Genomic DNA, 27,755 nt, shown 5'->3' on the forward strand with positions numbered 1-27,755 from the left:
GGATATACTGAAGTTAAGCTTCAAACATCTGATTACATGTAAACCATTTCCTTACCTTTCAGCAAACGCCCTGATCTCCCACAATTCCAACTCTTCCTCTGCTACCCAAGTTTCGATAATAACAGGGCCAGTTTGCTTGGGCGTTTCTGGTCTCTTTGGCCGTAATGCACTTGATCGAAGGCCTTTCCTCTGAGGTGTAGGTGTTTCTTTGGAAAAGAAATCAGAGCATTTTAAGCAAATATAGCTTCTAAAATTACAATACTTCTGGCATCTCCTCTTAGATCATGAAAAACAGGAGTTGGCAAACTTTTTCTTAAAGGGCCAGATGGTAAATACTTTACACTACGCAGGACAGATGGTCTCTGTTACAACTATTCAGCTGTGCCTCTGTATCATGAAAAGAGCCAGAAACAATACATAAGTGAGTATGTATGGTTGTGTTCCAATCAAACTTTATTAACAAAACCAGGTGGTGGGTCAAAGCTCATGGGCCAGGTTTGCTGGCCCCTGATATAAAAGGCCTGTAAGCCTTTACCCAGCCTGTTCCATCTGCCCGTAACACTACTCCTAGGCTCCATCCCCCTCACTTGACTAACGTCTATTTATCCTTCACACACCGACATGGATACATGTCCTTCAAGAAGCCTAGTGCATTCTTCCCACACAGTTGGGCTGGGGGTCCTTGGCATGTACTATTCTGGCAATGTGTATTTTCCATCACAGCACTGAGAAGGGGGATTTGGAAGTTGCCCATGTAAAGAAGGGATCTGAAACTATTAAGCAGAGGTGAAATCTCCTAATGGTAAGATTTTAAAAATAAAAAGTATTATTGCACATATGAAATAAAATTATTGATTTTAAACTGTATCTCTTGAGTCCGGTCACCTCACTGAACTCTTTTTAGCATTAACAGTTTTGATTCTCGTTATAGAAGTATAATCCTATAACCTTTTCTTTGCTTCTGTGAGAATAGGGGCTGAACCCCCTTCTTCCATGTATTTGCTGTCTAGTGCTTATCATGTAGTTGCTCTATAAATGTTTACTGAATCACACTCTTTATGCCTCTTAAGATTATTTCTACCCTGAGAACTCAAGTATTTCACAACAGCTTTAACCCTTGAATCAAGAGATGGTCAGTGATCACTTATGTGTCATATTCTGCAGCAGGTGTCAGGACAACAAACTAGACAGACTCAGGAGCTGCCTTCTTGGAGCTGACAGTCTGGTGTCAATCACTGCTCCACAGCTTAATTATAAGAGGTATTATTATTCTTTAAGACTTATTTATTTTGAGAGAGAGAGAGCTCACACGCACGCACGAGTACAAGCGGGTGGAGGGGCAGAGGGAGAGAATCTTTCAAGCACACTTCCTGCTGAGCTACAGCCTGACATGGGGCTCGATCCCACAACCCATGAGATCGTGACCTGAGCCAAAACCAAGTCAGACACTCAACCAACTGAGCCACCCAGGTGCCCCTATAAGAGGTATTATTATACTTCTCTGTACCCTCCCTGTGCTTGGAACAATGCCTATAGATATGTGTGTCTAGTGAAATCCTGTTAGGGTTTATTACTTAAATATCATTTTAAAAAATATAATAGATTGTAATGAAAAGATCTCTTTTTCAAAAGTGGAATAAAGAGTTAAGGAAACAATTACAATCAAATTTTTTAAAAAGATTTTATTTATTTGTCAGAGAGAGAGAGTACAAGCAGGGGGAGTGGCAAGCAGAGAGAGAGAAGCAGGCTTCCTGCTGAGCAAGGAGCCTGATGCAGGACTGATCCCAGGACCCTGGGATCATGACCTGAGCTGAAGGCAGACACTTAACTGACTGAGCCACCCAGGTGTCCCTATAATCAAATTTTAATTCATAAAAGATATGGTTAATAGGTCAATAACAAAAGAACAGAATTCTTTGTATTCCTTACCTTTTGGTGCTTCTGGAACTCCAATGGGGCAAATGATTTTCCGGATACAATATTCAGATCGAATGCCATAAGGACCAACATCTCGCCTTTTAATTATCTCTGTTGTTGTGATTTCAGTTTCAGATGTTTCTATGGTGATTTAATCCACATAATATTAATAACCACCTAAAATATTCAGAGACTCAAAAGGTACAACATCTGGTGCTTTAAAAAGGAGACACACATGGAATAAACTTTTGAAAACAATTGATTAATTAATGACTTTAGGGTCACTGCTAGAGTGCAATAATACTTTCTTCCTCAGTGAAAAATTCTAAACTGAGCAAAATGCTATTTGGGGGGCAGCTTAGTTTCTGGCGGCAAAACAGTCAAAATAATAAGAGTAGAAAGAAGCAGCAAGCATAGGGTTCCAGATGTCCCAGTTTAAATGACTTATACTCTACAATAATAAAGATCTTTTTTTAAAAAAAGATTTATTTTTTGAGACTGAGTGCGCGCACACGCGCAAGTGAGTGAGCATGGGGGGTTGTGGGGGTTGGGGGTGGGGTAGGGAGGGAGAGATAGAGTCTCAAGCAGATTCTCTGCTGAGCATGGAGCCCAAGGCAGGGCTCAATCTCACAACCCCAAGATCATGACCTGAGCCAAAATCAAGAGTCAGACGCTTAACCGACTGAGCCACCCAGGTGCCCCAACAAAGATCCTTTAAAAATTCAGACTGGTTCACACATAAGTGACTCACCTTATAATCTGACCCCCCTTCCCTGTCCCCAGGATCTTACAGCATGTGCTGCCCAACTTTAGCAAGCTGTATTTTTATACATAAGTGTTATATTTTAATAAATAACAGAAATGCTTAAAATTAAGTGAACTGTCAAGTGATTTTTTTCTCTTTTCAACTTAAACTAGAAAATAAGAAACCCTTACCTGTCCGCGTAGTCCCTCCTCCTGGAGGAGCCTTGGCCGCCATGTCATCCCATCTCAGGCTTGCCCACAGTAACCGTAACATAAGGCTCACTCCAGCTAAGGACTTTACAGTCTGAAGTCTATACCTGAAAGAAAAACCCAAGAAAAACTACATATGTATTGTGTAGTACACACACACGCACACACGCGCACACACACCTTCTATTATTAAACCAAAGGGCTGTATCTTGTCTTCATTATGATTTTAATAATTATAATAGGATTTTGTAAGCACTGTGGCTATTATACACCCCTTAATAACTTTTTTGTTCCTAGGCATAACATGCATCTAACAACTTAAAAAGGGTCTGTAGTCACTTCAAATACCATATAAATTTGTAAAATGAGCATGTTTCATTTTAAGACTGACATGGCAAGAATTTATGAAGATTTTATACATTTAGCCTAATTCCAAAATATGTGTTAGAGAAATTACAAAGGAGAACAAATATAGAGAAATAACTGTGTTACTAAAGATGATAAAGGTTTTGAAGAAGGATAAAATCTTAACTGACTGATTTGTGCTGAAACAAACTGCAATTGTTTAAATTTTCTCAAAACACAAAACAGAAAAAAAAAAAAAAAAAGACCCCCCCCTACAAATCCAATAAGGCCTTTCCAAATGGACAGAAATTTTGTATCCAAATGGTGGTTCTGCAAAACATGAACTACCGGATGATGAATACCTGCTAATACTAATAAACACTAACCACATTAGAATAATAGTTGGTAGAATTCTACAATATAATCAGTAATAAAAAAGGACAATACTAGATTAGTTACTGATCAGGAGACAAAGGAATCTCTGTGTTCAGGTTTTTTCTAAGCATTGGGTGCAGTTATTGAACATTTTAGATACTCTTTTAAAAATAATATTAAAGATATATTTCAGAATGAATTTATAACTGCAATGAATATTATGTCCCGAGATGGAACTAACCATAAAATACTGTAAAGCAGCCCTAAGGGTATCAATTCTCTATTAGTGTGGTCTTTGTGTAATTAAACTCTGTTGACATTTCCATGTACTTAAATAAATATCCTGATTAATAGAGTATACAGAAAAATCTACACAACTAAAATAATTTCCTCCTCTAACAGAGGTAGAAGGTAAACCTTAAGACAATTTGTATTTGAGAGGCAATGCTTTCTATTCTAAACATTAAGCTGGGAAAATGAACAATGTGAGAAAGGGAAACACTCCAACCAAAAAGTTGCAGCAGCTTCTTAAATTCCCATCTCCGCCTGTGACACCAGGATTTCCTTTGTTGTGCTGTCGCCCTGTGAATCCTCTGACCTGGACAGAACAATTCTTAAATGGGAGGGTGAATGTTATCCAGTGCAGGGATGTCCTGAGAAGGGGGTGGAAAGTACGTGTCACTTTCAGACCACACCCTATAGAAATGCATAGGGAACTCTGGATGCCAAATGGTTATGTATGTGGGAAGAGAAATGTTTCTCATTCTCTCTCTTCTTCCTCAGATTACTCTCTACAACTTCAATGCATCTCTATATTTTGCAATGGAAATACCACAGCAGGGACACACACCAAAAGCCTGTTCATTCACGTATTCGTTCAAAAAATACTTGAGTGCCTTCTATGTGTGTTAGACTAACTGAAAGGAGCTGGAGACAGGGAAATAAATCATAATCTGTTCTCGCATCCTCAGGAGCTGTACCAGAGATAAGTGCGAGGGGCCCCTGACTCGGCTCTGGGATGGGGAGCAGAGCTTAGCTTGAGTCTCAAAGGACAAAGATGCGGAGGTGGCTACACCAGGGCAAGGGGCATACATATGCTCGGGAGGAAAGTGTACCACAGCACACTCTTCTTCCCAGAAACCACATCTGGTGTGCTCTGACTGGAGGGAAGGGGTGTGGAAGCGCAGCAAGAGAGGAAGCCGGCACGAGAGAGGACTGCAGAGTCCAAATGTGCTGCACCAAATGGGAGGACAAAAGAAGAGCCTTGGAGGTGAGTGGTATGAAGGCTTCTGAAACGCATCCAGTATAGGATGGGTTGTAAAGGGAAGTACTTCTCACAGACATGGTGCACAGGTGACGAGCTCACCGCCTGCCACCCCCCAGCCCTGCAGTTGTAGTTAACACTCTGAAGGCTGCTCAGCTCAGTCAGAATATTCACAAAATAGATCTGCCTTTTGGGAGAATGGTTTGGGCAGCACTGTGGAGGCAACTACTGGTTCCAAGTGATAATGAAACACAGAATCAGGGCCTGGGAAAAAGGAAGTAAGAGAATGGACAGTGTGGAGGAAAAAAGAGGCCTAATGAGTTGACAAGACGAGTTTCACTTTTCACTACTGCTCATCCTTAACATTAATAAAGATCAAACATGCACCTCTTGGCATTCTTGGCTTCTACTCTAAGCATCAGACATTATTTTATTCAAGTGTGAGTATAAAAATGCATTTCACATGCATGGTTTTTACAGCAATACACTTTTTAAAAATGCATTCTAAAGTCAAGAATATGTTACATATTTACCCATGCCTCTGTTAGATACAAGGGATTCTGTTTCCCTCAACTTCAGCAAATTTAGACGTTAGCACATATTTGACGGCAATATCTGTTTAAAATATACAGGAAGGTATTTCCTTCCATTAAAAAATGAGAAATTAACTAAACAGATACCAATTGTGCCCACAGTGCATATTAAAACATAATAATACAAGGCTCCTGAAACCCAGCCGTGCAGAAAAGGGCCCTGGGCAACACTTGATCGGAACTGGTTCAGAGAAAAGTGCTTCCCAGTTGAGCCTACCTTCCACTTCAGAAAAGAAAAGAGCAGAAAGGTCGGCCTCCACAACTGCCAGGTCATTTTAATTAAAGTATTTGTACATAGTAACTTTTCCAGTGGGAAAGAAGTTACCTGCAGGACAGTCAAGGATACATTTTGGGACCGCTCTCAATGAAGAAAGCAGAAAAGTGCAGAGTAATCCTATAAATCCATGAACTGTAATGAAGAGTTCCTTGATTCCCTGCAGGATTCTGCAAATCCTTCATTGCAGGCCCTGCAGAGAAATTGTACTTTTCAGCTGTCTCTATTGAATGTGTAATGGAGTGATGATATTTTAATTCAAATCAAAAGATGAGTTATAAAAACCTTGGTCAAACCAACTATGACTGGTCATATTAATAAGTTAATTCCTTTAGAGAGAGTACTCATTTACACTTTTTGTTTTATAATACTAATTATAATATAAAAGAAACAAACAAAAAAAAGGTATGGTTTTAACTTAAAGAAACTGGAACCATAATAAAGACATACAGAAATGAAGCCTAGAGTGCAATGGAGCTGGCTCAGTCACTTGCTAAAATAACTTCAGGTTCCTATCAAAATCTAGCAGCAATCAAGACTGTTCCTGACTTCTAAGCATGCCCCACAGAAACTCTTATGTTTTCAGTGTTTATGTTCCATCCTTTCCAGTTGTGAGGGTGGAGATAAAAAGATAAAAAGACAAGGACATGAAAAAGGACAAAGCAAGGACAGATAATGTGAAATGTGATACAGCAGTACTGGACTGGGATTTAGGAAAACCGGGCACTCTTCCTAACTCTGTCCCTCTGTGGCCAGAGGCAAATTATTACACATCTCTAAAAGATAAGAATTTCTAAGATCCTTTCCCAATATAAAACTACACGATCTGACAATTGCCAACACTACGTACTTATGACTCATCCCCAAAGCTTAATGCCCAGAAAATTTTAAATTAAGACTATTTCTGGGTTTAAAAAAATCCCTAAGGAATCTGAGACTACCTCTTCTCACATAAATAACAAAGAACTCCAAAACAAATGTTTACCATGCAAATAAATTACATTAGGAGGATTTCCACATTACGATGAACTTTGTGTGATTCCCAGGCATGTTTCCTATGTCTTTATGTTTCTATCAATTACCTAATAGAAATAAAATACAAACATTCCAGAAAGTTGATTATCCAAGTCTGCAATTCTCTCATTCCCAAGGCAAACACATGGCAATAACTTGGAAAGTTAAACCACAAAAACAACTATGTTTGACATGTTTCTTCTGTCTTGTGAAAAGTAAAACTGAATTTCATTTTAAAGAATTCCCTTACATTTTTTCAGTCTTTTATTAAGATTTTTCCCTAAGAAACTTGAGTACCTCCCAGCTGGCCAAATTCAAGATTCTCTGTATCTTATTTCCACTGCTAACTTGGCCCATTAAACTTCTGCTTTCCTGTCGCATCTCTTATTATCTCATTTTTTCTCAAAAAATGAGATATGCTTATCAGATAATGCTTGTAAGACTTTCTCCCTTCCCCAAATACATACCTCCAAGTGATACCAAAGGTTGGTCTAGGAGAAGGATATGGCCATATATCCAAGGCAGGTTTTGCATTGTAATTAAAATAAGGGACTTCTCGGATTCCTCCTTTTCTGGCCAACTTTTTTAAGTCATCATTAGGCAAAACAAATATGCTCTTCTTGCTGCTCTTGGTGATAAACTTTCTATAGGATGGCAGAGCTGTACCTGAACGAGTCTTCTTGGGCCTTGAAAATTTCATGAGTTTCACTTTGTCTCTTGTGGAATATTCTTTGCTCACGGTCATAGATGTCACCAGAGTGCCCCCTGCAGTGGTCAGTGAGTCTGTCACTGTTGTGGTGACCACAGTTTTGCTCTGCTCCTTCACAGAGATGATGTCCACACTGCTGCCTGTGGCGGGTGTGGAAAGCTTTGTTACCGTTGTAGTGGTGGTTGTGACAGTGGATTTGGCACAATTTTCTGTGGACGAGACCACAGTCTGCTTATCACCTTTTGCTACTTTGATTACAGTTTTTGATTCTGTGGCCACCGTGGATGTCATGGTGGTGACTTCTGTGATGACTGTTTTTCTCTTGGGCTCTCCATTGACATTTTCATCTTTGTGGGCGGGCAGATCATTTTCATCAACAAAATCATTACTGAGGTTAGATTCCTCTCCAGAAGTAACAGGTGAGGGAGTAACTTTCTTAACTTCGGAGGTTTCAATTTCCATATCTTCTACCTGATTCGCTGAACTGCTTTCTGGACAAGACAGTGGAGGCATGGGAGCGTGTGCACTCTCAGGCTCTTTGGTTGACGGCACGGTCTCTACGCCATCTTGGTAGTCGCCTTCAGCATCTGAAGATCTCAGTAAAGATGACTTTATTTCCAGGTTGTTTTTTTCATTAAAATCTTCCATGATGACATCACCGTTCATGAATGGCTTTACAGCAGATTCTTTAGCAGTCAAAGACTTAATATCATTTTCAGGAATTATCTTATTTATATTATTAAGCTTTGGTTCAATGTCACCACTTACTACTTTACCCTCAGAGATTTCCTTCAAGCATTCCCCTTTTAAATATGATTTGGGTTTATTATCTTTTCCATTTATTTGAAAGGTACTTGCTTTCTGTCCTTTCTTTTCAGACTCTCGATTTTCATTATTCTTTTTGTCAGTGCTACTTTTTAGACTGACTTGATCAATATATTTATTAACTGATCTCTCCTCTAATTTCTGTTCTTGACTTGGCTTTCTACCATTTGCTTCAGTTACCTTACACTGTGGTCTTTTATCATAGTTTCCAGTGGATTTATCTGGAACAAACTCCCGTTTCAATGGTTCCAAGCCTTCAATACCTTGTTCTTGAGTTATGAACTGCTCAGAAAGACTTTCATTGCTATTCTGAACAATCATATCTTCTTCACTGCTGTCCTGAATAGACATAGTATCAGAACTATTTTCCAAAGTGCTGTTATATTCAGAGACACATCCTAGTTTTCCTTCAAAGTCCACTGCTTTTGACAGAGATGGGAGATCTCTATCATCGGTACTTTTAGGTACTGATGGAAGTGAAGGGCTCTGGGAAGGAGAAACAATGGTGTCATTATCCTCCTGTATGAGTGGTTTTTTGTTCTTATAGATCAAAGTACCAATTTCATCTGCACTGGCTAGTTTGGAGTCACCAATGAGAAAGTCACTTCCTCTTGTTTTAATCTTACCAGGTTCCTGGCCTTGACTGGTAGGTTCAGAGAGACTCTCATCTATGTCGTTTCCAACAGAATTTTGTTTCTGACAGTTTGTCTCTGGACTCTGAATGGAGATGTCATCTAACATTTGATCTTTTGGATAAAGTCTGTCTGTTGTATGATCAGGATCACCGATTCCAAGGATTGAGGAATCGCTTTGTGAACATCCCCGAATCACATCTTCAGATTTACCATTACTTGCATTAGGGCTTTGTTCTTGTCTAAGTGAGTCACTTTGACACCCTTCTTTTGCTTTCATTGTTACTGGTGACTCAGAAAGGCTTTTCAAAGAACTTGTAGAGGTCTTTCCTATACCCTTAATTCCACCCTCCAACTTCATTTTCTCGAGGCGCTGTTTTTCTTCCAGTGTAAACTGTTTAATTCTCCTTTCAAGAAGTCCATCTAGTTTGGATGATTTAATTTTCTTTTTATAACTAGTCCTTAGATGGAAGCCCTCACTGACATTGACCACATCTACTTGAGAACCTTCCTGACAGTTTATACGTGGCTCTGTTTTCACATCATCATCTATCTCCATTGGTTCTTCCTTAAAGGGTTTCTCATTGTCAGAATCTAAAATTTCTTGTACATCTGTGAAACAAAGACATTTACGTAAGTGTAACTTTTAGTCTCAAATGTGGAATTCACAATATTTTATTTTAGAAACTACCAATGTTTCTTATTTTCACTCAAGAGCTTCGATATAAATATATATTTGAAAGCTCCTGATACATGATTAAGATAGATCAATGGACAGGGCTAAACTTTATAAAAGGTTTAAAAACATCTAGTAAATATTTAAATATTCTGATTCTTAGTATCTGAAATTGGAATGTCACAATGTAAAACTACTTAGCATGTGACAGTTAGCCCATACACCAGTACCTTCATGGAAGATTTTGTATAGACTATTTTGTAGTCATAAAATATCTTGGGGCTCATACATTATCGAGCTTATCTAGTTTTTAAAAAATGACTTTTCACAAAAGACAATATAAATTCCTCAGAAGGTTGGACACAGAGTTATTAGCTCATGACCCAGTAATTCCACTACTAGGTGTTTACCCAAGAGGGATGAAAGCATATGTCCATATAAGAACTTGTACACGAACGTCCTTATCAGTATTCATAACAGCCAAAAAGTGGAAACAACCCAAATGTCCATCAACTGATGAATGGATAAACAAAAAGTGGCACATCTATACAATGGACTATTATTCAGAAATAAAAAGGAATGACAAAATGCTGACACATGCTACAACATGGATGAACCTTGAAAACATTACACCAAGTCAAAGAAGCCAGTCACAAAGGACCACATATTATATGATTCCATTTATACAGAACGTCCAAAATTGGGCAAATCCATAGAGACAGAAAGTAGACTAGTAGGCTGGGGAGATTTAGGGAGGACTGGAGACTGACTGCTAATGAGTATGAGGTTTACTTTTGGGGTGATGAGTATGTTCTAAAATTGATTGTGGTGATAGGTGAACAGCTCTGTGAAATACTAAAAAACCACTGAACTGTACACTTTAAATGGGTGAGTTATATAGCAAATGAGTTATGATTCAATAAAGGTGCCATCAAAGAAAGGTAAGGCAGTACCTCTTCTGCTGTGTGAACCAGATCCAATGCAATCTTATCACCCCCAGGCTGCCCTTCACACCTGACTCTCCTTACCTTGGTCCTTCTTCTCAGTAATCTTGGAAACGTCCATTTCACTTTGGTCTGCTCCTTTGGCAGCATCTGAATCTTTTACCTCGCCTTTCTCAGAATCAGGCTCTGTTTTTATTTTTTTTGGACTCCGTGGACTTTTTCTTCTATCTGACTCATCCATATTTTCATCCACATTATTTTTGGCTAAAAAGAATTGAGTATATATACAATTATGGGTAGTCTGAATATTAGCAATTTACTTTAATAAATCTAGTTTAGTGGAGATTATCAAGTAATTTCCAGCAATTTATACCATTGTTTTTTATTAAAAAAAACAAAACACAAAAGTTGAAGATAGTATATACTTTCCTAATACGCTCAGCTGACCTAAAGCATAAAAGGAATGAGTGCATTTTAGATGTTCTTCAGAATCCTTCACATGAGACTATTTCAACTGCTCAATGACTCCACAAAGTCTACATCAGTGTTTCTAACATATTTTGTGTTAAGTATTTATCCTTCTAATGTGATTCTTTAAGTATTTTTCACCTAGAGTCCATGGGTAGACTTCAAGGCTATCCAAGAGCCAGTGAAATTAATTATAAAAGTTTGTTTATGGACTTTTTCTGGGTAGGGAATCATAGCATTTATCACAGAATAAATGAGACTTCAGAGAAATAACCAAATACAATGTTTGGCCTTGTCTGGACCTGATTTACTGCCAACAGTAAAATGGCATCTCTGGCACAACTGGGGTAATTGGAATAGGAACTGACACTCTCAAGATGGATGTGTTAAATACTGTTAGTTTGTTGAACGGGTAATGTCATGATGGTTATGGAATGTCCACTCCAATAAGAGATATATACTGAACTGGTAAATAACACGATTTCTGGAATTTGCTCTAAATACATGGGAAAAAAAAAAACTCCACGAAAAAAAGTAGGCGATGACAACTAACAGGAGAGTGACAGAAGCTGAATGATGGCTGCATGGGAGTTCATTATTCTATTCTCTTTGACTTCCGTGGTAAAGTTGTAGTTTCAAACTTTCCATAAGAGAAAAAAAAACCAAGCCCATGATACAGAACTACTGTCCAGATGAATTTTCTTGGGCCTTACAGGCATTTTCTATTTTTTATTTTCTTCTTCACTTGATCCCAAATATCCCAAGGACTTAGAACCATGTACCTACTTCTTATTTAAATAAATGACTTTTTCCAGAAAGATCTGGCTGAGGGAAGGGAAAAGAGTGCAAAAAACAAACTCGGTATCTGTCAAGACAGTAGGATATTGGTGAAAGAAGAAAAAAATCATAGAAAACGGTGACAGGATGTGTCTGGACCCCCAGGTACCTAAAGGACAAAAACTAAACTGATACTCTCCTTATTCAGTGCTTCTTTAAGTTATTTCAGAATAACTGGGCAATATCTTTTCAATGATTTCAAGGTGCTCAAAGAGAGCTTTATATGATGGTACTAACCCCATTTAAAAGCTTTAATAACCCAGATACTTAAAAGAGACAATTATAAAATATTTGGGGGATTTCCTCTCCATAAAGGTCTTCTTGACATACAGACTACTAATTAATATCCTTTGTTAATCCTTGCACATCAATACCTTTACTAACACTTATAAACTAATATGCAAAACAAATGCATCCAGTCTGAGTTAGAATGGAGGTCAGAGATAAGGACACAGTCAGCAGTCAAACAAGTCGAACATCTAGTCTTCTGATGCTATGTCAAGGTTCCCTGAACTGCATTTGTTTTTTCCAACACATTTGTGCCTCTATCATATGATCAGACTAGATTAGCCATCATTATAAGGACCAGCAGTTCTGAGATTATAAATTGGTGGTTACTAAGGCCTTCACTGTAATTCGTATTGTGTAGTTAAATTAGGCTAACAATGTGCACTGCTACCATCTAAGAGGAAAAGCTCAAAAGATGCTGGAAAACCAACTTGGTACCTGACTGGATAAAGGCCCAGCATTTGGACAATAGAAACCGTATGCTAAGGAAAGTGGATATAAGATAAATCTACAAAAGCCTAACTATTTTGCTTATTGATAATCTGGATTTTACTACACAAGACAAACCAGGTCAGACACAACTAAACAAAAATTCCTTATAATTCTAAGTGCTACGTGGGTAACTGGAGCAACAAAATGGCAATTAAAAAAAATGTTAATCTTTTAGAATTTATTATAAAAGGGCATTTAGCTTGAATATAGTCAGATTATAATAGAATTTAATATTGAATAGTTCTATTTGGCAAACAGAAATATTCATTGAGCATCTATTATGTGCAAGACACTCCCAGTCCCTATAAGTTCCAGTGAGCCTTATGAAATACGTATTTTTTCTGTTAAAGGGTAATCCAAAATGGTAACTTGACCACATTAATGGTTTCAAATATCTAACCAGTCCAGGATTCACCAGAACCATTCACAAGGAAGTCAAATTAGTTAGCTATGTATTAGTTGGCAAATTAGCTGGCTATGTATTACAGTACTCACTGTGGCAAAGGCTTCACAGGAGAGAACACATCACACCGTACATGAGCAAATTACACTGCACAGTGAGAACTGCTTTTGAAAATTGCTCAGGTAACAAAAGAGAGATGGCAATGTAGAGTGCAAAAAGGACAGTGGGAATGAGGAGACATGGATTCCAGTCAGGGCTCTATCCCTCTCAACTTAGGTGACCTGTACATAACTTTACATCTTCATGAAATAATCTGCTCATGGAATGTGAGATTCAAAATAGATGGTCTCTTAACAGGGCAGTTCCCCTCTAGAGTTCTGTGATTCTAAATACTAAAAGTTGTTAGCTAATAGCACAAATTGAGTTAATACCTCCCCCATTTATGTGGTAGTGTTAAGGAAGTCTCTATCACTTCCTTTCTGGCTTTGTTACGTGCTATGACGTTGAGGTTACCAGATAGGTGGTTCCTTAAGAAGTAAGGTAATACTGAATTTAAGATTTTAGAAAAACAATTAGGTGGCTGAGGCCTTTTCTCTTTTTCTTTTTTTTAGTAAGTTCTATTCTATCTTCTGTAACTGGAATCCTAGATATGAAAATCCTGAGAATAAAGGTAATTTAAAGTATTTTAGAGTTTAGGGCGCCTGGGTGGCTCAGTCGTTAAGCATCTGCCTTCGGCTCAGGTCATGATCTCAAGGTCCTGGGATCGAGCCCCGCCATCGGGCTCCCTGCTCTGCGGGAAGCCTGCTTCTCCCTCTCCCTCCTGCTTGTGTTCCCTCTCTCGCTGTCTCTCTCTCAAATAAATAAATAAAATCTTTAGGAAAAAAAAAAAAAAGTATTTTAGAGTTTATTATTAATAAGCTACATTGGCAGTTTTGCATGTTCAATTAAAAATTCCAGAAAAACACTTTTATCCAAAATATGGACAATGTAATACAAATTTATAATAAATAGTACAAAATCAGAAACTATAACACAGAAAAAATAACTTCAGTTACTTACTTCCTTCTAATGACTTTCTGTAATTCACATTAGTATTGCCTGGCAATTTAGGAACAAACCTATAAACGTGAGTTTTACTAATCCAGCTCCAACCACCATATCCTGTTACTCTGTATTCCTCTCCTTTTTGTTTCCAAACCTGGTGTAAATGAAAACATTCTGATTAAAAGAGAATGAGAAAGCTTTTATAAAGCACATCTGGTTTTATGCATTATTACTAAACAAGATCAATAGTCAGGCAAATAAGTTTACCAATCAATTTTATTTTCAACAGAAATCAAAGATTTATGAAAAAACTGATTACAGCCGACCCTTGAACAACATGGGGGTTTGCCGCCCCCCCATGCAGTCAAAAATCCATGTATAACTTTTGACTCCCCCAAAACTTAACTACCGATAGCCTCCTGTTGACCAAAGCCTTACCAATAACATAAACAGCTGATTAACACATTTTGTTTGTTATATGCATTATATACTGAACTCTTTACAACAGAGTAAGCTAAAGAGAAGAAAATGTCATTAAGAAAATCATAAGGAAGGGGGCACCTGGGTGGTGCAGTCGGTTAAGCGTCCGACTCTTACTTTTTATTCAGGTCATGGTCTCAGGGTCATGAGATTGAGCCCCGCGACGGATTCTGCACTCAGCGGGGAGTCTGCTTAAGACTCTCTCTGCCCCTCTACCCCCACCCTTTCTCTAAAATAAATAAATCTTAAAAAAAAAGAAAAGAAACATCAGAAGGAAGAAAAATACACTTGCAGTACTGTACTATATTTACCGGAAAAAATCTGTGTGTAAGTGGACCCATGCAGTTCAAACCCGTGTTTTTCCAAGGTCAATTGTACCCCTTTCTAATATGAAAAATGTAACACAATTTTACAGTTTTCTAACAATTTCAACAAATTAGTCTAATAGCCCACCTATATTCTAGTAAGATAAACCTATGCTTATAAAAATGGCCAGAAAGATTTACTTTGTTCCAACTACATTAAATAAAAGATTGTGTCAAAAGTAAAACAAAATTTAGATATTCAAAGTTGCAGAATACAAGTCTCAGAAATGGCTAACCCTATTTTAAAAGACTATAGTAAAAATTACCTGATGTTTAACTGGAAACGTGTATTTTACCCATGTAGCCTGTTGCATTGTTTCTTCCTCTTCTTGTTTTTTCTCTTTCTTCTTGACTTTCTCCTTTTCTTCTCTTTCAATTGATGTCATCCTGTGTAACCTAAGAATATATGAATGGAAAGACAGAACTGCATTTGACTTTGAAAAATAAATTAAAAAGATAAAAATACACTACTGCAAATTAGGAAGACAGAATCAAAGGATGGTTGGCTATATTCCCATGACCTAGACAACTCCAACTCACAAAAATAAGTAGGTAAATAATTCCATAACGGGAAAAATCAAACAGTAGAAAGAAGCAAAAACATGCCATCCTTCCCATATGTGTCCCTATAAGAAATACACTCACTTATGGCTTATTCCTGAAACTATTCATATATACACCAACATCATATTTACACAAAAGGGATACTACATTCACAACTACACAGCTTTTAATCAATGAATAATTGCACTAGAAGATCTTTTCATACCAGAAGATAGAGACCTTTTTAAAGAATTAAATAATATACCCCACTGCATGGACACACTATAATTTATTGAACCAGTCCCCTATTAAAGAATACATTATTTCCTTCCCACCAAAAAGACCAACAAATCCAAAACCTTCTATTTTAACAACCAATATTTCTAATTCTATCTAGCACTGGGGGTTTTAAAGCCATCACAGGGTCCACTAATGTAGAATTCAGGCTTTCTACATCCATAGAGAAAAAGGCCCACGAGGTTCCGCTTTTGGGTGAGGGGAAGGGCTGGGAAAGAAGGACCCACACCGATTCGCGTCAGTCATTAAACATAGGGCATAGGCCACACTCTTTTTTCAGGACGGAAAATGGCTATCACCACACCCAGCAGTAAGAAGACAGGAGGGTCTGTGGTGAGGCTCTACATTAAGATGATGAGACTGGATTTTTGTAAATGGGAATCTTTCCCATAAACAAGGACACTGACCAAAACCTATGAAGAGAAGAGCCTGTCTCTAAGAGCTCCAGTGGTAGAAAAACTGCTTTAGCACACCCTATCCAGATGTAGCCAATCTTGCGGGCATAGCTACGTGAAAAAAACAAAACCAAACCAAAAAAACAGATCTTTTGTCAACTTGCGGGAGGAGGTGGTGCTGGAAAGATGTGCGAGGGGATTTAATTCTTTTTATCTCTATCCTCCCACTAAAAGTTCCTTATTTATCTCCACTTTCAAGAAAGCTTTGTGTCCCTAGGAATAGAAGACCCTAAAAGCTAGCCTACCCCAGGCCTAGAGAGCTCATGCCTACTAGCTGCACAACCACTAGTAGAGTAAACAATCTTCATTCTCTCACAACTGAGGGGAGGAGGGGAAAGGGAGGAGCTGCTCACGGGGGACTACCTGACTCAAATACCGTCAATCTGCCACTACTCGTGGAACCAGGGAGTGGGGCAAGCTCTGCAGGTACAGCTTGCTGGATAACCTGACAGCCTCAGCCCGCTAGAGTAAGGGAGTGACTGAGCAAGGATCAAGTAGTATTTCTGAACATAGTTTTTGTAGGCTGAGCTTTAAAACCCTCTGAAAGTTCAGGTCTGACAGAGCAACTGAGCTATCTGCGCTGACGGTGGCCGGGAACGGAGCACTGTGTGGGGAGACCACCGATGCAGTGACACTCTGGGAGCTCACAGCTGGGCTGGGCACTCAGCCTGTGCTCTTGGTGCTCACATGGGAAACAGAAACATTTTCATCACCAAATACAAAGGCACCACTTTGCTGAGGAGACCAGGCCACCGAGGTAGTACTGTAGCTAATCTGTGATGTTAGCTACTCTAGAGTAAATTCTATTGTTCTCACTGCCACCAAGACAATCCTTATGTTTTGGCAGCAACAAAGCTCAGCTCTGAAAGAGTCAATTCCATTTGGCTGGGCAGAAATCTTGGCTACTGCTGGCAGCCTAGAGGCCCTGGGAAGGAAGCCCGATCGGGCTGGTACCCCATCCATACTGGCAGGCGCACTGGGTGGCAGGTGTCCCTTCCACACCTCCACGGTGCAACTGAGAGCATGGCCGGGAGTAGGGACCAAGCTTCAACTCCACTGCTAATCTCCACGTGGTGCCCAGGGTCTTGTGCTTGTTTTGCTGTTATAAACAAAGCTATGAGAAAAAATGTTTTGTGTCTTTCCTGGTAAACTTGGAGAGTACCCCCAGTGTCCCCCAGTGGGGAGGTAGCTAGGTCCAAAGGTTCTTGCACTTAAAATGCTGACAAGTAAAGCCACAAAGCTCTTCAGAATTGTACACTTCACACTGCCGTCCATAAAGCCACCTGCTTTCCCACACCTTCACTCAAGTTAGTACCAAACTTCTAAGTTAAGACTTTTTTTTTTTTTTTTGACAGAGAGAGACACAGCGAGGGAACACAAACGGGGGGAGTGGGAGAGGGAGAAGCAGGGGGAGTGGGAGAGGGAGAAGCAGGCTTCCCGCGGAACAGGGAGCCCGATGCGGAGCTCGATCCCAGGACCCTGGGATCATGACCTGAGCCGAAGGTAGATGCTTAACGACTGAGCCACCCAGGCGCCCCTCAAACTTCTAAGTTATTAGCCCAGTTGAGAGATAAGAGATTATATCCCACTGTTTTGATTTACATTTCCTTAATTACGAGAAAAGTAAACATTTTTTAATGTCCACTGGCCTTTCATATTTATTTTTCTGCAAAATGCCTGTTCAAATCCTTTGTCTTGTCTGTACTGGACTATTAGTCCTTTTCATTTATAAAAGATCTTTGTCAATTAAGGTAACTTCCCATTTGTGGTGCAAATATTTTTCCTCAGTTTGTCATCTGTCTTTTGAGTTTGATTATAATATTATTTTTCCACTCAGAATTTTAAATACATATATCATCCACTTTTTTCCTCTATGGCATCTGGGTTTTACATCTGTTTAAAAAAAAAGTATCACAACAAAAACATAATTAATCCATGGTTTCTTATTGAAGTTTTTTAGTTTTCGTTTTTTAAAAAAATCTTCATTCATCTGAATGTTTTTGCTGAGGCAGGGATCCAGGTGATATTTTCTCTACACATGTCCTCTTTCTTTCTCTTACATGTAATGCTATCATTGCTAGATGCTCACATGTGTGTAGGTCTATTTCTGGGTTCTTTGTTCTGTCCCGCTACCCTAAATCTTACTTTTTATTGTAGCTTCAAAAATGTTCTAATATCTATTCCCTTTTTTCTCATGCCTACTTTCCTTTTCTTGCAATTAATTTTTCTAGCTGAAATATTAGTATCATTTTGATCAAGCCTGTCTGCCTCCCAAGGAGGGAAAATCCTATTCATAATGCAAATGAATATGATTTTTGATAGAATAAATTAATATAATTATCATAATGCATGGTTCTCAAAAGTAGTATACATATCTAAACATATGATGTATCTTTACCTTTTCATTTTTTTAAAAGATTTTATTTATTCGAGAGAGAGAGCGTGAGCAAGAAAGCAGAACCAGGGGAGCAGCGAAGGGAGGAGAAGCAGACTCCCTGCTGAGCAGGGAGCCCGATACAGGGCTCAGGCTCGATCCCAGGACCCTGGGATCATGACCTGAGCCGAAGGCAGCAGCTCAACAGACTGAGCCACCCAGGCACCCCTCTTCACCTTTTCATTTACTGAGTATCCTTTCTATCTTTAGTAAAGTTTTAATGATTTCTTTACAGGATCCTAAATATTTGTTAAATTTATTCCTAGTTATTTGAGAGTTTTGTTGTTGTTATGGGGATCTTTTCTTTCATTATAATTTTTAAAAATATATAAGATATAACCAGGTTAAGAAAGAGAATTTTGTATCAATAACCAAATACATCAGAAGCTAGTGTGTCCCACTCCCAGGCAGTCATTATCCTGATTTTTGGGTTATCGTCCCCTTGCTTTTCTATATAGTTTTATCACCCATGTGTATATCCCAAACAGTATAAAGTTTGGATTTTGAAAATTTAGTAGCAAGAATAAAACTAGCTGCATGAGCAAAAGAGCAATACTGTTACTATTAAAAGAAGGTTCCCAGGAAAAAATAAACTTGTCGCTGGGTCACAGTAGCCTCTTCTGGTGAAATCTGAGGGTGAGGGTCTGAGTGAGGCCTGGAAGACACTGGGCTCACCATACTCATGGTTATCTGGCAGGACTGTGTGGAAGTAAGGACACTGCACAGATATGATCCCAAATGGACTGCTATGGACCTTCTGCACCTATGCCTTCAGATGACTCTCTGGTGTGACTTGGGAAAGTTCTCACTTCTCCCCACTGACTTGGGCTATGGCCTTCTTAGGCAGGTTACCATTTGTTCACCTGTATTACTGCTTCCACGGCTTTACTGCTGCTGTATTCTCTGTTGTTCTCCTATTCTCTGTGGGTTTATGCTTTAAAAAAATCCCCTTGCCACGGTTTTCAGGGAGTTAAGCAGGGAACAAAATGAAATGTATTTATACAATTTGTTATTTTAACTCAGAACTCCCATGGTATTTTCTACATGGTTACTGTTACATAAAATGTATTGTTCTGGGGATGCCTGGGTGGCTCAGTCGGTTAAGCATCTGACTGCAGCTCCGGTCATGATCCCTGGGTCCTGGGATCGAGCCCCACATTTGGCTCCCTGCTCAGCAGGGAGTCTGCTTCTCCCTCTCCCTCTGCTCCACCCCCAACTTGTACACACGCGCGTGTCCTCTCTCTCAAATAAATAAATAAGATCTTTATTTAGTTTTCAGATTGTTTCTGATAGTTTTTCAATTTTCTTGGGGTTTTTAAGCTGCATATAATAATTATGCCTTATCCGTCAACACATACATACATACATACATACATACATACACATAACACACACATATATATGTATGTTTTATTTCTCTTGACTAACTGCATTAGCTAACACTTTTAAGAAAAGTTAAAAAGCATCGATAGTGGGCATTTTTGTTTTGTTCCACTTTTAATGGGAACATATCAAGAAAGCATGATGGTTTGGTTTGGAATACATCTTTATGGGGAAAAAAAACAAAAAAAGCTATTCTCTATTCCTAGTTAAGATTTTTTTAAACAAGAATTAATGAACTTGGGCGCCTGGGTGGCTCAGTTGGTTAAGCGACTGCCTTCGGCTCAGGTCATGATCCTGGAGTCCCTGGATCGAGTCCCACATTGGGCTCCCTGCTCGGGGGGGAGCCTGCTTCTCCCTCTGACCCTCCCCCCTCTCATGTGCTCTCTCTCTCTCATTCTCTCTGTCTCAAATAAATAAATAAAATCTTTAAAAAAAAAAAAAAGAATTAATGAACTTATACCTTCTTGGTATCTAATGAGATGATCAAAGTTTTCGCTCTTTGACTTCTTAAAATAGCATGATATTTCCTAAGAGTGGACAAGTCTTCCATGTCTAGGGGAAGCCAATTTAGCCATGGTTTATAATTTTAAAAATTTACTCCTGAATATATATGCTAATGTTTTAGGAGTACCTGAATGCACATCTATTTGCCATTAATTATTAACCAACGATAAATATTAATAAAGGAGACAGGGCCATAATTTTCTAGTTATCTTTTGTCCATTACTATGTATCAAGTTTTATAATAGTGTTATACTAACAAATAATAATCTGCAAGATTTCCTTCTTTTCCCATTTTATGGAAGAGTCTGAATAGAATTACCTATTACCTGAAATCTGCAGAACTTCCTTATGAAGTCGTCTGGTCCTGCCCACCTCCTTACTGACAGGTACAGTCACATCCTTTAAACTGAACCAGAAATCCTTTTCCTGCCTGAGAAGAGAGCGTGGCCCATACCCTACTGTCTAATAACTGAGATGGGGGTGGGGGACTGGGGACCCTCTTCCCCAATCCTTCTACCCAAAACTAGAAGCCCAGTGGGCCCTTCCTCTATGGATACAGGAAGCCTGAACACTATGTTAGTGGACCCTCTGAAGGTTTAAAATCCCTAGGGCCAGTGAGAGTGAATCAGAAACACTGATTGGCATAGCCCCTTTTCTATTTTTGATATTTGTGTTTTCCCCTTTATTTTTTCTTTCCTGATAATCTCATCAGAGGTTTGTAAATTATAATGGGAATCTAAGGTATGTTCTCTATTTCATCAAATATTTAATATTCAACAGTTCTTAATATTTCCTGTCTTCGGGGTGACTTCTTGAGATGTATACCTAGCTAATTAATTTGTAGTTCTTTTCTTTTTTTTTTTTTTTTTAAGATTTTATTTTATTTATTTGACAGAGAGAGAGAGACAGCTAGAGAGGGAACATAAGCAGGGGGAGTGGGAGAGGGAGAAGCAGGCTCCTGGCCGAGCAGGGAGCCCGATGCGGGGCTCGATCCCAGGACCCTGGGATCATGACCTGAGCCGAAGGCAGACGCTTAACGACTGAGCCACCCAGGCGCCGCTGTAGTTCTTCTTTTCTAATGCAAGCATTGAAGACTACCAATTTCCCCCAGGGTACTCTTTAGTGGCAGCCTACAAATTTCAATATACGTAGGATTCTCGTGAACGTTCAATTCAAAGTGTTTTCTAGTTTCCATTACAATTTTTTTTGAACATTTGTTATTTATTTAGAAGTGTATTTCTTAGATTTCAAGCATACAGCTCTTGCATTTCTTTAAACTTTTACCACAAATGTCTGTATCCATAAACAGTATTTTATACTAGAATACATGCTTTTACATAAATAGAATCATACTACATTTGTTTTTAAGAAAAGAACTGTTTTAACTCTATTGTACATTTATGAGATTCAATCTCGCTGACACTTGCTCTAGTTTCATGGCTGTATAATGGCCCATTACAGAATCACACCGTAACTTAAATGTGCCTAATTATGGACAGTTAGGGACTGTTACCAAATTTCACCATTACAAAATACTGTAAGAAACATCTTGGGGCGCCTGGGTGGCTCAGTCAGTTAAGCAGCCGACTCTTGATCTCAGCTCAGGTCTCGATCTCAGGGTCGTGAGTTCAAGTCCTGCATTGGGCTCCACAATGGGCGTGGAATCTACTAAAAAAAAAAATCTTCCTACATGTCTTCTCATGTACACATGTAAGGTCTCTCTAAGGTACTGAGTTAGGAGTAGAATTGTATTTTGAACTTTGTTTTTACCAAATGATTCTTTAACATGGTTGCAGCAACCATTTCCCTCCTTGCTCTTTTATCAGCAGTGTATCAGAATTCTCTTCCTATTATGTCACATATTTGCCTATATTCTTTAAATTTTTAACAATCTGATAGGTATGAAATAATAGTCCCTAGTTTTAATGTGCATTTACCTCACCTTACCAGGGAAATTTTCATGTTTTTGGCTATTTGTGTCTCCTATGAATTATATTTGTATCTTTGGCCTTTTTTCCTACTAAATGGTTTGATTTTTTTCTTACTGAACTATAGAAGTTCTTGAATATATTGTGAATACTAACCCTCCTTTAATTATAGTATGATAAAAAAATAAAAATTCCTTTTAACCCATCTATGACTTAGTTTTTTAGGATGACACATGATTATGAAACTCAAACAACAGGAAACAATCCACCATTCACTGATCTATACATATGTGATAAAACTACATAGTCAAAGAATGGGTATAACAAAACACAAACTTAAAAATTACAATTATCTCTCAGGGGAGGCAAGGTAATGTGAATGCAAAGTAGATGCAATAATGATAATGTTCTTATTTTTTAAACTGGTTGATGAATTCACAAGTGTTATTTTATTATGACCCATTCTTGCTTATATATTACAATCTTATGTATGTATCATAATATTAGACATGAAAAAGGAAAGTCACCCGTAGTAACAGCAGACACACAGACACATATATGCACACTCATTCTTATCTGATGGATAACAGCTTATAAACGGGAGAAATAATGCCACACTTTGGTATGTTCTGAAACATAATGAATCAGGAAGGTAAAAAACAATCAAGAGTAAGAGAAAAGGAATGAAGTATGGGAGGAGGGGAGGGAGAAGGAAAAAATATGGGAAGGAGAGGCAAGGGGAAAAGGGAAATGAGATAGAAGGAAGAAGGGAAGGAAGCAGAGGAGACAGGAAGGGAGGGAAGGAGGGAACTTTCTTCGTTCCAAAATCATAATCTCTTATATTTTCTTCCTGGGAGTTTTGCTTTTCACATTTAGGATTTACTCTACCTGGAACTGACTACTGTGTATGATAAGAAGAATGGGATCCAATTTTCCCCATATAGATAACTCAAATTGCCTCATCACACCTGCTACTGAAGAGTTCAATCTTTCTAAAATGCTACTCTATCATCTATTACATGTCTATATATGGGCTGGTCTCTTTCTGGATGGTTTATTCTGTACCACTGGTCTATTTATCTTTGCATCTATACCACAGTATTATTATAGCTACCAAGTAAGTTTTGTTATCTGGTAGGACAAGTCTTTCTACCCTGCCCTTTCTTTTCTTTTTTCTTTTTTTAATATTTTATTTATTTGTCAAAGAGAGAGAGAGAGAGAGAGAGATACAGCACAGCAAGGGGAGCGGCAGGCAGAGGGAAGAGCAGACTTCCCTCCGAGCAGGAAGCCTGACTCAGGACTCGATCCCAGGATTCTTGGGTTCATGACCTGAGCCGAAGGCAGACGCTTAACTGACTGAGCCACCCAGGCATCCCTCTACCCTGTCCTTTAGATGTAAACCCTACTGTTGCCCTTTCCATATAAAATTTTTAATCTTGTCAAATGAAATGTTAATTATTCATGCTATTGGAATTAATGATAATTATTAAGCCCAATGATAATTATTCATGCTATTGGAATTAATAATTACATAATTACGTAATTAATTATGTAATAACATGAGAAAAATTTAAGACACTGAGTATTCCTATACATGAACATGAAATATACTTCTATTTATTTAGGTATTCTTCCATACCTAATATGTTGTTTTTCAACAAAGACTTTATAATTTTCTCAAAAAAAATCTTAATTTACTATTTTTAAAATGTTCTGCAACTGTTAGATATTTAGAAGGCTCTCAAAGCTTTATTATTGACTATCATAATAAACAATCATTTAATGAATAAAATCATTGGCTGAATTTGTAAACAGTTCCTTAGGGTCAAGTCTTAGAGAAGGTTGTCACCTGGAAGTTTTTGACCATAGTATTGAGAGAAGTTAGAGTCCTATTATTAATCTCTAATTTTTCTGAATCTCAGTCTCTAATTTTTTTAAAAATTCAGAGCATTCTACTTTACCTCATATTAAAAAAGAGTTCTTTCATATATATTACTAGATGTGTCATACTAATACAAATACAATTCATGATATAATTTTATAACTCTAAGTAACATGTTTAGAAGGCTAGTCATAATGACAAACCAGGAAGAAAAAAAAACAAACTCGATTAAAAAAAAAAAGTTGAATTCCATCTTCCATTGGAATGTTTAAAATTGAGAAATGAATTTATAAAAGGTATGATTTAGTCACTTTAAGTTATGTTTGAGTACTGGAGTTTATTTAACAACATTTAGCTAAGCTTCAGTTCTCGAAGTACTGATCTCTGTCACCAGAGACATGGCTGCTTGGCCCACCAACATTAGCTTCAGGATGACCATTGAATAGAAGAACGTTGGGACAGAACAGTTTTGGGCATGTCTGGAGGTAAATGCAAGAAGGAGCAACAGAAACTCAAGAGTATTGCTTCACAGTTGCCTCTGACTCTCTCCTTGCTCTACCTTGATAAAAGAGATCAATAAGAAGCAGAATAAAAGCATGCCCGCCATTCAGCGCTCCTCTCCTAGCATGCAGTCTATAGCACCTGAACTTAACCCTCTTTTTTTAACCCCAGGCAGAATTAAATCCATTCCACTTGTGGAAGCCTCTACTGGTAGCAGCAATTACATTCAAAACAGGAGGTAGAAAAGAGAGAAAACAAAGTATAAGATTTATGTAAGGAAAACACACACACACACAAAAAAAACAAAAAACAACTGAGAGCAATCCTTAGCAGATGAAAATTTAGTAGGTGTAAACTACTTTTCTTAAAAAAACTTTTCATTATAAAATAAAACACAGATGTGGGAAGCAAAACAAAATATATTTATATTAACAAAATAACAGTATCATACCTTCAGAATGGGCTCCGTAGAAGGGCAGGGAAGGTAAAATGATTCTTTCTTTTCACTTTGAATAGTAATTTACATTTTTTTACCATAAGCTTATGTTAGTTTTTATAGTGATAACTTTTTAAAAACTAAATAAAATTAAATCCACTAGAATTAAAAAGCAGATTCAAGTCACAAAATTTATCATTTTTTTTAACCTTCTGCTGAAGTCACACAACTCTGGGTCTACTTAGGAGCTGAATGATGTTTGGACGTTCAATTCTAAGTAAATCAGATGCCTAGCACAGTAACTGAAACATTCTAGAATATTCAAAAAATGTGAGTGCTCTTTCTATTCAATATATATGCTAATTTTTACTTTAAAAAAATAAGAAATAATATTTATTCATGTTACATCTCATAGAGGAGGAAAACAAGGCCAGGAAGAGTTAAATTTAATATGTAATATGACCTTTTAAATACATTAACTGTCATTATTAATAGGCTAATATTCCAAAAGGGAGTATGGTATACCATTTACAAGGCTCAGAACTCACTTACCTGGTGTGTCCTAAAGATTCTCGCCATATTGGTAGCATCACAACAGGTTTGACTGCACACTCCAAAATCGCTAAAGCCAGTGCAAATTCTCTGGGTTTGCTACACATCTGAACTGCTTTGATCCAATTTGCCCTGTATTTCAGAAGGAGGGGAAAAAAGTTATTTTACTTGTTGGGTCTTAAATTAAAACCACAAGAGCTGTAATTTCTGTCTCCATCTCATAGAGCATATGTTTCTAGGCTAAGCAGGTTTAAATATACTGCTACTGGAAATTCCTACCTCACAGAATCATAGTTTTTTTGTTTTTTTTTTTTTTTTTGGTGCAAAATGGTGGTTTTATTAAAGCACAGGGACAGGACCCGTGAATCATAGATTTTCAACACTAGAAGGAATCCCAGAGATTAATTAGTCTTCCAACTCCTTAAACCTCCTACAGTGTTCTGGAACTTTGGCCTCCTCTTGACTCCAGGGATGAAGACTGCTTTCCAGAAATCTTCCAAATGCTAATGTTGGTCCAGTAACTTAGAAGTATACTCACATCCCTAATGTCCTCAGTGTTTTGCTTAACTAAACTGACTTCATTCAATTCATTGGTAATGAGTTTCAAGTGAGCACCTGCAATAATCATTTTGTAAATATTTAGTATATTCACAACAATAAATGAACCTTAGTTTCCTTTACCTGTGTGAAGCCCAATTTGGATGAAGAAAGGATGAAGGGATATTGTTTTCTAGCTGGGTGATAGTCAGTCTCAGAGTAGATATGGTAAGAACTTTGGACCCATGGACAGAACCATTCCATTTGAACTCTCCTGCTGGAGTCAGACAGAATTTATGTGCAAGATGTCTTCTCTTATCATGATCTTCTCTGTGCTGGTGCTTATTCAAAGCAAATGAATTGGTGGAGTACTGATTGTGGTAGACACGATACTTCCCTTCTTGACCCAACTTAAAATAATTGTTGATATTTCCTTTCATGACCACTTCCTTTTTGGTGCTCAACCGTGAAATTTCTCCTTGAGAGTTAACTACCAGTACCTGACCAAGAAAATAAAAAGACTCATTATTCATATCAAATATGTAAACTTGATCAATTGTCTTTCAATAACCTGTGATTTATCATTCCAAATAAAGTTCAGGTATATCTTACAACTGAACGTTTGAAATCTGTAAGTGAAGTTAAAAGCTACACCTGTTTATAATTAAACCACCAAGATCTTCCCATAAAAAGAACCTCTACTAAGTGCCTATTATATGTCAGACATTATGAAGTATTTTTAAGTATCTCAAATATACACACAAAACCACATGTGTACCTCATTCACCAATCATTACTTCAAGCTTATAATATACAGGGTAGGGAAAAAGGAAGGCATTACATGTACTATTCCCCAAAAAATATATTCCTAAAAATATATTTTTGTCTGCTCCTTTTATTATTCCAGCTTTAGTATGACAGCCCATGGATACTTTAAAAGCATGTTTTCAAACAGCTGATCCCAATCCTTTAGTGAACCGTGAGATCAATAGTGGATCTTTCTCAACTTTTAAAAAAACAAAATACAACACAATCAACTAGACTAAAAGAGAAAATACCAGAGTGCTTCCCACATGGTAAGGTAAAATACTATTTCAGGAAATTTCTGAATGTGTGTACTGGGTTGCTATGAAAAATGTCATACTGAGGGTCAGAGTGAAAAACCAGCTTAGAAGCTATTGCTTTAAAGAAATTCCTATGATGTTTAGAAAAAAACACTATATATTCTTGCATATCTACCTTGCAAATAATTCTTAAATATGGGAGACACAGTTGTGGCATGATTCTGCCACCCTGGCCAGCTGAGAAACAGAAATACTAAATCCTAGCTGCGGCGCCTGGCTGGCTCAGTCGGTAAAGTGTATGACTCTTTGATCTTTGGGTTGTGAGTTCGAGCCCCACATT

The 27,755-nt window shown here is 37.9% G+C and overlaps 1 protein-coding gene across 1 annotated transcript in view; it reads right to left on the reverse strand.

The window, feature by feature from the left end:
• The window catches only part of BPTF (bromodomain PHD finger transcription factor), a 144,745-nt gene that overhangs the window by 39,184 nt on the left and 77,806 nt on the right, over positions 1-27,755 (reverse strand). The window contains exons 8-16 of the mRNA XM_032429970.1: positions 26,496-26,851; positions 25,815-25,946; positions 15,166-15,295; positions 14,070-14,208; positions 10,607-10,786; positions 7,204-9,514; positions 2,854-2,978; positions 1,930-2,058; positions 56-206 (exon numbers count right to left, since the gene is read on the reverse strand). Of these exons, the coding sequence (XP_032285861.1) occupies positions 56-206; positions 1,930-2,058; positions 2,854-2,978; positions 7,204-9,514; positions 10,607-10,786; positions 14,070-14,208; positions 15,166-15,295; positions 25,815-25,946; positions 26,496-26,851 (3,653 nt within the window). The remainder of the gene's footprint in view (positions 1-55; positions 207-1,929; positions 2,059-2,853; positions 2,979-7,203; positions 9,515-10,606; positions 10,787-14,069; positions 14,209-15,165; positions 15,296-25,814; positions 25,947-26,495; positions 26,852-27,755) is intronic.

The sequence above is a fragment of the Phoca vitulina genome, unplaced genomic scaffold, assembly GCF_004348235.1.
Source record: "Phoca vitulina isolate PV1807 unplaced genomic scaffold, GSC_HSeal_1.0 scaffold41, whole genome shotgun sequence".
Taxonomy (NCBI): Eukaryota; Metazoa; Chordata; class Mammalia; order Carnivora; family Phocidae; genus Phoca; species Phoca vitulina.